Source organism: Eulemur rufifrons, chromosome 6 (genome assembly GCF_041146395.1).
Source record: "Eulemur rufifrons isolate Redbay chromosome 6, OSU_ERuf_1, whole genome shotgun sequence".
NCBI lineage: Eukaryota > Metazoa > Chordata > Mammalia > Primates > Lemuridae > Eulemur > Eulemur rufifrons.
The window spans coordinates 54500213-54516128 of record NC_090988.1 but is presented as its reverse complement, the minus strand read 5'-3'; the positions used below and the strand labels follow the sequence as shown (position 1 = coordinate 54516128).

Below are 15916 nucleotides of genomic sequence, written 5' to 3'. Positions count from 1 at the left end.
AGCTGCCAGAGTAAAGGCACCAAGGTGGGAACACAGTGTAGCTGGAGTATTAGGGAAGCAGGGGTGGGGGGAAAAGGGCAGGGGAGGCCAGCCTAGAGCAACGCTAAAACCAGTTAAATATGTTAGTATGGGTTTGTTTTTTTAACAGGCAAATACGGAGTGTTTTTGAAGTTATAATAACAGATTACTATATACAAATTATCTACTCTATAGAATCTATGTATGTCCTAATCCCTAGAAAACCTTGGCACCACCCTCATTTCCAGATGAGGAAAAGGGTGGTCAGTAACTTGCCCAGGATCACACAGTGCTATGTGGCAGGGCTGGTACTGAGATCCTAACTTCAACGTTCATGCTCTTCCCTTGCAGCCTCTCAATCGGGTTTTCTCCTTTAAACCACGTACAAAAAAATTATTTAACCAGTGATTTTCTCAATTCTCCCCAAGGTGTATATACACAAAGGTGTACGATTTTAGATGGCTGGGACAGAAGTTAACCCCTTGTTAACTCCTTAGAGAATTAGGGCTCAATCAATTCTCTGGAGGAACCCTGGTGGAGCAAGGTTGCCATGACAGCTATGTTTTAGGAAGATGGATCTGCCAGGGCAATCACACCCCTGAGAGGACCTAAAGCACCTAAACAGCCCTGGAAATACTGGGATGAGTCAGCTCCAGGGACCTGAGGCAAGAGGCTCCAGCCACCTTCCCCAATTACTCCTCTTTCCAGTCATCTTGCCTCTCCCTCCCTCCCTCCCTTCCTCCTTTCCTCCCTCCCTTCCTCCTTTCCTCCCTCCCTTCCTCCCTCCTACCATTTCTTGTACTTGCAGTCAAGTGCTGAAGCAGAGCCTTTCTGCTCATAAGCCATCAACACAGGCAAAAGCAGTCTCCAAAGATGAAAAACACGGGGGCCTGTGTAGTTACTTTTCCGTGGAAGTTAGGAGTAGAAGATTAGCACTAGTTAATTCATAACCCTTCAGAAGAACTCTGGAAATGCCCATTACCCTTCCTGATAAGGCTTAAGTGGCCCCTCTTCTGGGAAGCTCTTTGTAAATGACTCTACCTCCCTACTCACCACGCAGAAGGAGGCCATTTCCTCCTCTACATCCCCAGAGCCCCTTGTCCAGCCCCCTGCCAGAGAACCTACCTCACCATCATGACCTGTTTCTACATCTGTTTCCTCTGACAGTCTGAGAGTCTCTCAGGGTCAGAGACAGTTTACCTGATCTGTCTTAGGATGCCCTGAGGTCCATGGTCTCAGAGATGGCAAGTCCTTGCCCAGAGCCACAGAACAGGGCTGAGACTTAAACCCAGGTCTGTCTGACTCCAAAGCTTGTGTTCTTTTCACCATGTTATGAGGCCTCCTGAGGATGAAGAAGTAACCTTAAGCAGTCTGTGCTAAGCACTAGTCCAACACTGTAAAAGTTCAGAGGAGCAAGTATCAGAGTAGACCAGACAATCAAGAAAGGCTTCCTGAGAGAGGGAGGCCCTGAAGAGTCTGAGGATTCAGATAAGAAGAGGGGGGGAACATGATGGTATTTTAGGCAGGGCAGGAATGTTATAGGCAGAGACAGAATTAAGAGGCCTTTAGGTAGGAGACTAGGTTCCATATTGGGCAAGGAATGGGATTATAGCTACCAGGTTGAGTGTCTGATTTCTTTCTTTCTTTCCTTCCCTCCCTCTCTTTCCTTCTTTCTTTCCCTTCCTCTCTTCCTTTTTCTTCCTCCCTTCCTTTTTCTTCCTTCTTCTTTCTCTTTCTTTCTCTCTCTCTCCACTCTTTCTTTCTTTCTTACAGGGTCTCACTCCAAGCTGGAGTGCAGTGGTGTCATCAGAGCTTACTGCAACCTCAAACAGCTAGGCTTAAGTTATCTTCCTGTCTCAGCCTCCTGAGTAGTTGGGACTAGACTACAGGTGTGCACCACCACACCTGGCTAATTTTTCTATTTTTTGCAGAGACAGGGTCTCAGGCTAAGACTTGAACTCTTAGCCTCAAGCAATCTTCCCACCTCGACCTCCCAAGGTGCTAGGATTACAGGTGTAAGCCACCTTGCCCAGCTGAGAATTTGATTTCTTGATACATGTCATAATGATTACTTATCACAGAACACCTACTGTGTACCTGCCAGGAGCTTTTATAGACATTATTGATAATCTTCACGCCATCCCTATGAAGTAGGTGTTATGTTACATATAAGAAAACTGAGGCTTAGAGATTTAAGGTAACATGCACAAGGCAAAACAACTAGTAGGTGGGGAAGCTGGGACTCAAACCCAAGTTGGCCTGACTCTGAAGCCTCAGATGCCCTTTCTGTTACTCCATGCTGTGTTCTAATGGGCCAGAGAGCTGCTCACATTATCAGCCTGATACTGCTGTCTGAACCTCCTCTCAGCTCAATGGGGACTTCTGGTCAGAAAGCAAGAGTAGCTGCCCCCTCCAGCTCTAATCTTCTAGGATCAGGAGACCCTAAATCCCTGTGGACTAAGCAATTTTAAGGAAAAGGGTCCTGTGTGGACCTTGGGAGCACAGGATGGCCTCTGTGTCTGGGCCTGCCTTGGAACTCACAGAGAGCCCCTCCCTCTACGTTGCTGCAGCAAAGCTGGTGGCAAGTAGGCTGAGAAAGCTGGATGGGCAGGAAGGCAGGCGCTCCTGCCTTCCCTGAAACCCTATGGAGAAGGTCAGCTGAGGTCAAAAGTCTTTGGAAATGTTACTGGCAACAGCCCCTAGGATGAGAGAGCATGATCCTGCCTCTCGGTTGGCTGGTCACACACACAGGCAGACCAAGGGAGGTCAAGGGGGGAGGGAGGTCAGAAGTTGGCAGGCCTGCAGGCCTTGAGTGACGGCCACTTGTTCAGGTCTGGGAGGGAGAAATAAATGGGTTAATGGTTTTGGCCCTTGAGGCTGAGAGGCTGGGGTGGGGGGTGGTATAAATAGATGCTGGCTAAAAAGGCAGGTGGGAGAAATGTAAAGGTGGGGGCTAAGAGCATCTGTTCCAAGTTAACAGGCAGGAACCATGCCCCTGGAACGGCTCAAAGGGCCAGCCTTGGCCTGGGGGGTGAGGGTGGAGGGAACTTCATAAAAGGCCCTCGCCTCTTCATTTCAAAGGTGTTCGATCTAGAAGGCTTGAGAGAGGGGCTCCTCATAGAGTGAATTCTCTGTCTGGGGGATGGGGGGAAGCATGGAATGCAAACTAGTGGACAATGGCTGGGACTATTGATTGATTTTAAGGCACGGCAGAGAGAAGCTCCATGGTGAATGCTCCAATGCTTAGTTATAAATGTCTCGCTGGAGAGTTTTCCAAAGGACAAAATAAGAAACATTCTGCTTGGGGACATTTTCTAAGTCTTTAATTCTGAGAGCAGCAGGTTATTACTCCAAAAGCATCGGTTATCCTAGGGACTGTTGCTACACCCACGGAGTAGTCCTGCCCTTCATGGTGTACATGCCCCAGACCAAGGCATGTTCTGGCTGCTCTGGGGCAGGTCCCTTGTAGGCTGGGGATATGGGCCAGGCCTGAGTTTTAAGCCAGTGTGGCTATGGCTGACAGAAGGTAGCAGGATTGGGGTCCAGACCAATCATACCACAAGGGCTACAAGATGATCTGGAGATGTTGGGCCTGGGGAGGCAAAGGCTCTGGGACTGCAAGAGCTTTTTTTCTTTCTTTCTTTCTTTTTTTTTTTAGAGATGGGGGTCTCACTATATTGTCCAGGCTGGACTTGAACTTCTGGCCTTAAGCTATCTTCCTGCCTCAGCCTCCCAAAGCGCTGGGATTACAGGCATGAACCACTGTGCCTGGCCTGAAAGAGTTTTCTTTGAAGACTAGTTTTTGAAAAAATGATTGGGTAGCAAATGACAGCTGGCAAAAGTTACAGAGAAGAAGATCACAGCTCATTAAAAAGATGTTTAACCAGTCAGAGCTGAAGTAAAATGGAATGAACTCCCTGGGGAAGAAGCAGGGTTCCTTCTGTCTCTGACAAAATCCAGGAAATGTCAGACAGCCAGCTGTTGGTGAGGTTTCTGCTGGCAGGGAGACAGGCAATCCGAGTACACCAGAGGACCTCTGAGGACCCTTCCACTTCTCAGGTTCTGTGAAGAATGACCCCTAACAAGGAGGATCCTGGGGTCCAGCCCCAAGAGAGGGTCCCTGGCACTCAAGAAGTGGCAGGGAGGGCATGAACAGGCAGTTATGCACCATGTACTCACTCAGGGGCCTGTGCCCCACATATCTTGCAAGATACTTCCCTCCCTACCCTAAGGAGAGGCTGCAGTGGGATAAGGCAAAGTGGGAGAGAAAGTGATTGCTTGGGAGGTGTCTGGCAGGTATCTCCGTACCAGACCTGGACATGACCAGTCCGGTTTGAGTCTGGGGATGACACATATTGTAACTTAGATAAACTGATGCTCTCCAAAAGGAGGGTATTCATCATTCAGCACATATTTATTGAGTGCTTACTAGGTGCCAAGAAATATGACAGGTGCTGGGGGCACAAGTCAGCCATGGTTCTTGCCTTCAGGGAGCTCACAGTCAAGTTAGGGAGAAGGCCAGTGAACAAATAAAAACAATTTCAGATTGTGACAAGTGTAATGATGGAAAAGAATAGGGTGCCATGACCCAGAGTAACGGAAGTGGCCTAATTGAGACTGGGGTGGAGATGGGACCAAGGAGGACATCTTTGCGACCTGAGTTAGTAGGAATTTGAAGAGCCTCTCCCTTGTTCTACTAACCCTGCTTTGGAGGACATAGGGGAGAAGGGAGGGCACTTTTGGGGAGAGCAACAATCAAGAAAACTGTCATAGCATATACAGACAGGCCAGATGGCATGGTCCATTGCACACACATAGGCAAAGAACGCATAGCAGCCACAGGAGGGCAAATCACACGTGCACATTGCCACTCTCAGAAGTGCAGCCACTCTCGAGGCACTTCTAGGCTCTGGGAGGGTAAGAGGGCTCTGGGAAAGCATGGCACTTCCAGAGTAGAGAGGCTGCCAAGTACTCTCTCCCCCTGCCAACCCCATTCCATCCTTCATCTACCCACGCTCTCACCTCCATCAAGCAGCTCCTTGACGGTACGGTAGTCATCAGCAAGGACAGCGTAGTGCAGGGCTGTGCAGCCCTTGAAGCTGGCACGGTTGTTCAGCCGGTTGTTGAAGTCATCCTCTCGGGTGACCAGGACTGAGGGGACAGCGACACAAACCCTTCTGTTAGCACCAATCTCACCTGGTTTCTCTTGTCATTTTAATTTACTTACTCATGTACCTACTTACTAAACATAAAATGGTACCTACTATGTGCCTGGCCACCTGTGCTGGGTAAGAGGAAAAACAGAGGCCAGTTAGTTCCACAAATGTTTACTGACATCTATTATATGTTAACATTCATCTTGGGGACAGAAAATAGATCAGATATGGTCCCTGACCTAATCTGACAAGGGAAGCAGATAATAAACAGATATTTATAGTATTATTTGAGATAAATGCTATGTTAGAGGTATAATAGGATGATATAGAAAGCCAGGAGAGCTTAGTTCTATTTGGGCATGAAGAGAGGATCCCAGGAGACAGGAGTCTTCAAGGCTGAAGAGGAGTTATCCAGAGGAAGAAAGCAGGTTGGGTAGGACAGGGCAAGAGTGGGGCAGGAGACAGTGGCTGTTCTTAGTAGAAGACTAACACACCTCTCTGCTCTGAAGATGTTTACAATCTAGTAAGTAATTTAAATTAAATTTTTTTTCTTTTTTTATGAAAGAGGTTCAGAAGGTATTAAATTTTTTTAATTTATAAAAGCAATTAAAATTTTGAAACCATAGAAAAGTGCAAAGAAGAAAAGGGACCAATATCTCAGCAACTTGAGAAAACTATATTTAATATTCTGGTATACGTCCTTCTAGGTTTCAAATATACATATACATATATATTTCCTACAGATTTAGAATATACTGTAAATGCAATTTTGTAATCTGCTTTTTTACCCCTAATAAATACCTACAAATATTTTTTAAAAGATAAGAAGAAAAAGCATTTCACGTGGTCAAAAAACCAATCCCCCCACCCCACACAACCAAGCTCACTCTAGTGCTAATGTTCGTGATTCTCGTACTCTGATTTGATATAAGATAACCTAAAACCAGTTCATCACTTTTACAAGACTCTCTGGGTTGGGTGACCCCACATATCCCTGTTCACCCAGGATGGTCCTGGTTTATGCCTGTTGTCCTGGACAGTCCCAGTTTGGATAATAAATTGGAAGGTTACCCCACCTCTGCGGCCCTCCCTTGGGAAATGAGACCTCATAGAGCAGTATCTATCCTGCTCAGGGATGGAGTTTCTTTTGTCTCATGTGGAAGTTATCTGGGTAACTGTCTTATGTGCCCTCCTGAGCTGAGTTTGTAGGGGATGGAATTTGGGTCCTGCTGACCTGTATCACTTTTCTCCCTTAGTCTGTGGCATAGGGTCTGCCAAGGGTAGGCTCCTCTAACCTGTCCCTGGATAAAGAGGTGTATTCAGTCAAGAGGTGACTTTGCCCAGGTAGTCAAAAGCACCAGACAATTCCTAAACCATTCTTTTTCAAGTGGTCTTGGAATAGAGTCTATGCATTTCCCCCTCCTGCAATACTGAACATCCTACTTAAAATTCCAAAAAACATAAGACTGTCACATCTCTTCCTAATACTAATAAATTTCATTTACTGACCACCTACTTCGTGCCTAGTATGGTCACTTCCCATAATTGGTCTTATTTAATTCTCATAAGTACCTTTCATAGTATTATTAATATTATTCCCATTTTATAGATGAAGAAACTAAAGCTCAGAGGTCACACAGCTAATAAGTTGTTGAGTGAGGACTAGAATCCAGATCTAATCTGAGCCCCCACTCTTTCTTTCCATCATATCATGCTGTCACCCTCATTTTGCAAATGAGAAAACTGGAGCCCAGAGGAAGGAGTAGAGTCCAGATGTTTTGGTCCCAGCTTTGGCTCTTACTCCCTTTTCTTTTCCTTCTCGGGTGAAGGTGTAAGCACAGTCTCTGGGGAACTTGCCCTTAATAGAAAATAGCCCGAGGTTTGGAGCTAGCACCTGGATAAGCTAGCGTGGGTCGCTGGAGAATAGACTATACTCGCTTGTGGTCTATAGAATCAACGGTCAATCAGTCAGCTCTTCTACTCCAGACGGGGGCTCTCCAGACTGATGATCTCCCACCCTCCCTCACCCCCACCCCTGGAGGGTTATCTAACCTTTCCTGGAGCAGGAAGAACAGGAAGAAGTCCTCTGAGCAGCTAACATACAAGTCCCATGTGCGATGGCATCATCTATACTTTCCCCATAAGAGAGGCCTTTACGACCTCAATCAGAGGTTACTAACTCTTAGCACAGTCTTATCAAATCATGCTAGGTGATCTTGTTTCCAGCCCACTGCAGATTAGAAGAAGGAAATAAGAAGGCCGGGGAGGATGCTTTAGAATCAAGCAGATTGATTACAATCAAGCACTGGCCAGGCAGGGAGGGAAAAGAACAGGACAATGAAAAGCTGAAAAAGGAATTCAGAGTACAGCATCTCAGAAGCCCCTAAGGGCATCACTGAACTGCCACGTAGGACATTAACTGCTGGATATAATGATGAACCTGAGGAAAAGTGATAGTTGGCTCAAGAAAGCAAGAAGAGTGTAATCCATTTTACAAAGCAAACCCATCATTCATTCAACAAACAACATTTAATGAGCACCAATAGCATGGTGGTAGCTTCTAGTGATATAATAATAAATAAGACACAGTTCCTGACTTTCAGAAGCTAAGTCTAATGTGAGAATCAGACCACTGAGCAGACAAATTATAATACAGTTTCACAAGTGCAGTGATAGAGCTATACACAGGGTGTTTGCCATAAACAGCAGATGAACTCAAGGAACATAGCTGGGGCTATTTTGGTTCAAATGTCAGCAGAGTGCCAGCATCATAGCCCAGCTAATAAGCAATGTCCTCGAGGAGGCCCACTGCTGCTCTCTGAGGTCTTGTCTCTCACCAACACCTTCTTAACGTTCTTTCTTCTCTGAGCTTTTGTACATACTATTCCACTGCTTGGAACAGCTTCCTTTTCTCACACTTTCAGTTGGTTAACTCCCATACATTCTGATTAGAAGTCACTTCCTCCAGTGATTCCTCCTAAGTTTGAGGTAGTCATTGCTCCTGAGAGCTCCCTTAGTATCTTACGCATCTCCCAATTACAGTATTTATTACATTCTATTGCAATCACCTGCTTACTTGGCTATGTTTCCTCGTTAGACCAAAAGCCAATGAGGACAGAAGCATGAACACCTTCTCCACAGTTGTCTCCCCAGTGCCATCAATACATGCTTGACAAATACTTGCTGAATCAACAAGTATTATTGTATCAACAAGACCCTGATATTATCTTTTTTTTGGACTACTAATGATAACGATAATGCCAGTCAACAAGTAGTGGAGGCAGTTGAGTGTGACTATTAAATAGGTTGAGTTCTGGAGCCAGACCACTTGTGTTTAAATCCCAGTTCTGAATTTACTGGCTGTGTAATCTTGTGCAGTTTACCCAACCTCTCTGTGCCAAGTTCCTTTGTACGTGGAGATAATAACTGTGACCCTTTCATGGGATGCTGTAAGGATTAAATGAGACACTGTGAACAAAGAGGGTTGGTACAGTGCCTGGCCTGGCATATAGCACCTCTCAATAAATGTTATTATCCTTACTGTCTTGTCTTGTGCTTTCCAAAGTGTATTTTCTCTGCAAAAAAAGGTTTCATTTTGGGAATCCTGCATATACTTTTCCTCTCAGGAAGGCACAGTAAGCATGAGAATACAGTTCTGAGTTAAGAACCATCTGTTTCATTTGGTGTCACTGAGCAGTTTCTTGCTTGACAGCCTAACCCTTGCTAACCTTAACCATTGTTAAAATCCTGCAGTATTGGTGTTCTACAGAACTCTCTTTGGAAGCCAGTAGTGCATCACAATTTGTAAAGTTACTTATTTATTTCAGAATAACTTTGTGAGGTAAGGTAAAAGTTTATTCTCCCATTTTACAGATAAGGACATTGAAATTCAGAAGGATGACACAGTTAGTGTTAGAGCTGGGACCCAGTCAAGTTCAGCAGGGCCCGCTTTGTGCTCTTCGTGTAAACTCTTTCCTCATATCACCCAGTGTTGGGAGCCCTGTCTCAGATCTTGCTGAAGTCCCTGGCTCATTAGATCTCATACTCTCCTCTATCCACAAAAAAGTGGCTAAAGGTGGAAGGAGGTGGGAGGAGCGGTGCAGCACACACTCACATGCACACACACTTACCACCCCCACCCCTCCCCCACCACGGAGGAAGAGTAAGCAAAGCCACGGAAGCTAAAGTGATTCATCCAAGACTATCTCACCAGCTGGCCACCAAGGTGGTCTTCTGAGGCCCCGTGTTTACAGCTGGTCCTCAGCCAGTGAACCGTGCCCTTCCCAACAAAGACATCTGCCAGCTTGTCTCCAGCACAGGGTAAAACAGGCTCAGGCTCCTGCTTGCCCTCCCAGCCAGCCATGCCTGTCTCTTCAGGGGGTCCCACGCCCCTCTGACCACAGGAAGAGTGATGAAGCACCACTCTGACATCCTTCTGCTTCCACCTCTGCCTTTCGCATTGAAAAGTCCATGCCTTGGTGCCGTGGCCAGGGTAAGTCTGGGAGCTCGTGGCAAGAATGTGCCCAGAGGTATACTCTGCAGGACTCCCTGGCCTCACCAGTGCCAATGAGTCAGTGGAGGTAGAAAGTAGTCCCTGGATCCCTTCATGTAGCCCTGGCCACTCTCCAAACTGCAAAAACAAAAACAAGAAAACACTGCCTCCCATGATGAGAAATAGTTATTTAAGGTAAAGATGTCATAGCATCCTGAATCTTAGCTCTGCTAGTTACTAAATTCTTCTACCTGTAAAATGGGTATGTATGATAAGCAGTAATTTGAGGAACACTGAATATTTAACTATTATGAGAATCAAATCTAATAATAGGTTTTTAAAAACATTACTATAAACATTTATAAGTGCTGCTTTCTCCCATGGGTTAGGTACCAGGGACACACAGATGACTCAGATGTTGATCCTGTCCTCATATTGCTAAGTCTATTGGGGGAAATTTTGAAAAAAGAGGCAAGCTGAGTGGTCTCCAGATAACAAAAGCTGTATTTACTGCTCATTTGTGCAGGGGAAAGGTAACCCTAGCTGTGAGTCCCTCTCCCTCAGGCTCAGCCTTTACTGGCCACTCCAGGAGCCAGTGTCATCTAATGTTATGGAGTGTCTAGCAGTGCCCTTGCCTTTAAAGATGTGAGCATGTCTTCATGAGAGGGGACCTCTATGACTAATATGACAAACACAAGAATAACCCCTTACATGTGTACAGTGTTTTATGGCTCAGAGGGCACTTCAAGGTGATCATTCATTCCCTCACCCTCATGACAACCCATGTACGGCAGAGAGGTCAAGTACTATTATCTCTATTGAACAGATGAGGAAACAGGGGCTTAAAGGGGCTAGGTGGCTTGCCCAACTTGCACTGCTAGTCAGTGGTAGACTACGACTAGACCCTAAGCCTCCCCGGCTCCAAGGCCTCTGCTCTGTCTTCCATTCTGTACAGCTTCTGCCAGTGCCCACAGGCTCAGGTCTCACATAACTCAGGGTCAGCTGATCTGACCTGAAGCTCAGGGACTAAGCTAATTTCTTATCAAGAGTCTCTAGCAAGAAGCCTCTGGCCTCTCACCCTCTACACAGATAAGACCCTGCTGAGGCATCATAGCACTACAGTCAGAATCAGAGCACATGCCCCCTCCTGCCACTGCTCAGGAGCTCAATCTATTAATACAATGTGTATGTGTGCAGGAGTTGTCTGAGACCCACCAGAGAGGTCTCAGATTTCTCAACTTGGATGAGTTACTTCATCTCATTCTACCACCTCTCATTCTACTTCATCCTTTCTACCACCATTCAAACCAGAAAAAGTATGGAGAGCTTCAGCATAAAGTGTATTCCAATTAATTTTCTTTTGGGAATTCATACTATTAATATTAGAGAGAAATGGGGACCTTTTATGGTAAGTGTTTTTAATACACTACCTCATCAAAGCCTCACTGTAACTTTAAAGACATCCATCCTACTGCCAGGATCAGCAGGCTGCCTCCCTAACCTCCACTGGTGCTATTAGTTCTGCCTCTTGCACTTGTCTTCAACCAAGGGTTGGGGCAAGAGGGAGATTCTCTGTGCTGGGTCAACATGAGCCCAGCCCTGGCAAGGCCCTTCATTCCCTTACATAGCCTGGAAGACTCTCCTCTCTCTCCAAATCCTACCTGTTCTTTAAAACCCAATTCAAGTCCTCCTCTACCCTGAATGCCTGTAAAGTTGACCATATATAGCCATTTAGCAGTTAATTATTTATTGCCGTACAACTCTGCTTATAATGCTTTCTTGTGTTAAATTTTCCCTTTTGTTCTGACTCCTCACTTAGATCCTAGGCTCCCCATGGATGACAGTAACTAGTTCATAACATTTTCTGTATTCCATATAGCATCATTTCAATATGCTGCTTTCATGTAGCTTAGGCAGGAGCTCACATGAGCCTTCATCCATCCACCTATCAACCACCATTACCGAGCACCTACAGTATAGTAAGTGCTATGAGACAGACCACATGTCTGATGGAAGCAAAGATGGGTAATGTAAAATGGATTGGCAAAGAGTCTCCCAGAAGAACCATCCTGAGGACAAGGGGGAGCCTGCGAGGTGGAGTGAGAAGAAGGGCATTCCAGGAGAGGAAGTGGCATTTGCAAAGGCCAGGGGGTTAAGACTGCATTCTCTGTCCATTCAAGAAATTGGGAGCACTTCAGTGAACCTGGAATGCAGAGTTAAGGCAGGTGAAGCAGTGGGCAGAGATGAGGTGTCCAGGCAGGCAGAGGACTGATCCTGAGAGGGGTTTGGACTTTATCCTGAAAGCTATGGGTACGTAATAGTTTCTGTTAACAAATTAAGCTGCATGGGGATCAGCAAGAACAATAGACCAGGAGATAAGAAACTGGCCCTTTCACTAACTTGGTATGTGTGGCTCAACCCCTCTGTGTCCCCAAGTTCTCTGGTTTTAGATTAGTTTTTCGGCATTAGTCGTTCTCAAGCTTTACTGTGGACAGAATCACTTGGGCAATTGGTCAAAAAATGTTGTTTCCCAGGCCCCCACTTCAGCTGTTCAGATTCGATAGGCAGGGCCTGGGAATGCACATTTAAAAAGCCCACTGCATTGTTCCTCAGAGAACACCATGAGAAGCAATAGATTAGATGATCTCTGAGGGTCCTTCCCACCCTAATGCTCTTGTGAAGAACATAAGAAAGACACAAGGCTGGCCAAACCCACTTTCCATCTGCACGGTCCAGCTCCAGGGAGGCCAAGGATGCCTGGGCACCAGAATGCTCTTCCCAAATCCCATGTTTGGAAAGTTAGAGTAAAGATCTCAAGGCAACACATCTTGGGATGAGACCCCCACTCAATACCTCATTCATACCACCACCTCTCCCCACCCCCCCCCCAAAAAAAATCCCAGTTGGAATTAGGTCCTTCTATACCACCTACTCTAGCCTATACCTTCATTCATCCACCAAACATCAAGCACTATCCATGGGCTGGGCCATAGGGATAAAGAATGAGACCTGCTCTCAAGAGCTTGTAAATAATACAAATGATATTAGAATAGTCTCTCTTTTAAAGAGTATCTCTGAGACGAAAGAATTCAGAATTTTGAGTCTGAGAGACCTGGATCCTAATCCTCGTGACTTTGAAAATTATCTCCTGGACCTCAAATTTCTCACTGGTAAAATGGGGACATTAATGCCCATTAATTGGGTTGCTGTGAAGGTGATGTGGTATAGTATGGGGCAGAGGAAACAATCTGCACTTAGGAAATGGCAATTTTTAAGTTACCATGTCCTCCCTGTCCTGGAACCTGCAGTACATCCACATTCTCCTATTGACATTCAGAGGCCCCTCCTATCTGGCCCCAGTTAATTTTTCCAAACAGATTTTCTACTTCTCCCTTCTCTGCTCCCTTCCTGCTGGTCAAGGCCCCCATGAGACGACTCTGGTAATCCTACCATGAATCCTCAGTGGGCAGCACCATGTATTAGAAAGAATACAAGGGTTGGAGTCAGTCAGACTGGAAAGCAAAAGTCACTGTATAACTTTGATCAAAATACTTAAGATCTCTGAGATTCAGTTTCTTCATCTGCAAAACAGATAACATCACCTACCTCACAAGATTCAATGGAAAACCCACCTTAAAAAACGGACAAAGGATCTGAATAGACATTTCTCCAAATAAAATATACAAATGACCCAAAAGCATATGCACAGATGCTCAATATCACTGGCCATTAGGGAACTGCAAATCAAACCTACAATGAGATACCACTTCACACCCACTGGGATGACTATAATAAAAAAACTGACAGACAATAGTAAGTGTTAGAGTAAGGATGTAGAGAAATTGGAAGCTTCATACATGGCTGGTGGGATGTTAAATGGTGTAGTTGCTTTGGAAAACAGTCTGTCAGTTCCTCAAAAAGTTAAAAACACAGAGACCCAGAAAGTCTACCCCTGGATGTATACCCAAGAAAACTGAAAACACTATGTCCACAAAAACACTTGTACACAAATATTCATAGCAGCATTATTCATAATAGCCAAAAGTGGAAACAACCTAAATGCCACTCAAATGATAAAGGGATAAACAAAATGTGGTATATAGATAGGATAGAATATTATTCAACCATAAAAAGTAATGAAGTACTGATACATGCTACAACATGGATGAAACATTATGCTAAGTGAAAGATAGTCACAAAAAAACCCATGTTCTATGATTCCATTTATATTTATATTTAATGTCCAGATTAAGCAAATCTGTGGAGACAGAAAATAGATTACTGGTTGTCAGGGGATGGGGGTAGTTGATAGGAAATGCAGAATGACCAATAATGAATATGAGGTATCTTTATGGGGTGATAAAAATGTTCTAAAATTGATCGCAGTGATGATTGCACAACTCTTATGAATATACTATAAACTATTGAATGATACACTCTAAATGGTAAATTGTATAGTATGTGAATTAAATCTCAATCAAGCTTGTTATGCTCAAAAATATATCTAAGGAGCTGAGCATATTGCCTGGCATGCAGTAAGGACTCAATGAATGATAATAAATTTATTATTGTGCCCTTTCCTCTTCCTGATGCCATCCCAACTCTGGCCAGAATCACCTCTAACACTAACACTGAAGAATAAGTCAGGCTCATTGCAAGGGGCCCATTTCATACTCAGCAGAGGGTCACAGGTGAGTCCTGAATGCTAATATGCCAAGACTAAAAGTCTTCCTCCAATACTCAGATAACTATATAACTCTTAGAATAGAAAGAAAATAATGGCTTCAATTTATTGAACATTTACTATATGCCTACGTTCTGTACCAGTAACTTTACAACTATTCTCCTCACAAGAACTATAGTAGGCTGTTATATTATTATTCCTATTTGATAAATGAAGAAACTGAGCCTTTGTGAAGTTTTGTAACTTGTTTAAAGTCACAGTGGTAGTCAATGACCAAAAGTTGGATGGTTCAACTCCAAGGCACATATTCTTTTTCTCCATGGGATTACATGGCTTCATTATGCCTTCTTTTATTTCTCTACATTTTCTGCACACTTTACAACTCAAGCAGCCTGATTTTCACTGATCTCCCTTTCCTCTATGTGTTCTAGTAATGTCTAGTTTACATCAAATTAGTTGATTTTCCTTTTCCTCTTGTGTGTTCTCAGATTGTTTCATGTGTATACTCTTGAACATGGCAGATTCTTGATATAAAGTGAATGGATGTGTAGCATGTGAATATTTTCTCCCATTCTGTAGGTTGTCTATTCGCTCCAATGATAGTTTCCTTGGCTGTGCAGAAACTTTTTAATTTGATCAGGTCCTGTTTATTCATTTTTGTTGTTGCTGTGATTGCTTTTGGGGTCTTATTCATAAATTCTTTGCCTAGGCTCATGTCTGTACAGAGTTTTTCCAACATTTTTTTCTAGAATTCTTATGTTAAGCTTGTTTCCCCAAACAGGAAATAGGTTACTGAAGGACAGACATTGTGTCTTCTAGATCTCTTTATTCTTTATACAGAGAAGGCACTCATGGTCACCTAGGCTGGCCTATGGCTAGAGGACAAGCCCCTGCTTGAACATGGTTCTCACAGATACCTTACTTTCTGCCTGTGGATTGGAAACTTTCTCCTTAGGAACAGAACCCTGCTTACCTCATTACCACCCCATCCTGGTGTATGTTGCACGGCGGCTCAGAATTAAAAAGAAGACTGGGTCAGCACTTACTCTACTGGAGGCACATCAAGGGCAGCCTTCCCATAGTCCACCTTCTCTCACCTCCTTGAAAGGGAAGGCTGGCAGAGAACTTGAAGAAGACAGGTTGTTGACTCTGCCTGTGACCTGAGACAGTCAATGTGGCATCATCCTCTCTGGCTCAGGACCCCTCCTTTTACACAGAACCTTCATATCACCAAATTCAAAAGGTACGGCGACTCTTAAGAATCTGCTACTCTGTTATCTAGAGACCCATCATAACTCTGTTTGAACCTCCTCTACTTCCCACCTCTCCTAACAGAGTAGTGACCTGCTCACAACTGTCTAGATTACCTTCGATTTGTCCTATAATTATCCTGAGCTCCCCTGCATCCTACTCCTTTCTACACCCTGTCCTAACCAAAGCAGTATTCTCTCAGCTCTAGGGATCCTCTAGGGCAGGGCTGGCAGCAAGAGGAAGGAGCCTGCCTTCTTTGCCTCTTGGCCAGCTATGATACTTGGTTGGTCAAACTTGGTCCCTCTGCGTTCCCCG

The 15916-nt window shown here is 44.7% G+C and overlaps 1 protein-coding gene across 3 annotated transcripts in view; it reads right to left on the bottom strand.

Annotated features, from left to right (window-relative positions):
- CLPB (ClpB family mitochondrial disaggregase) overlaps positions 1–15916 on the bottom strand; it is a 140975-nt gene that overhangs the window by 63545 nt on the left and 61514 nt on the right. For all 3 annotated transcript variants that reach the window (XM_069469294.1, XM_069469295.1, XM_069469296.1), the window contains one exon: positions 5041–5169. In XM_069469294.1, the coding sequence (XP_069325395.1) occupies positions 5041–5169 (129 nt within the window). The remainder of the gene's footprint in view (positions 1–5040; positions 5170–15916) is intronic.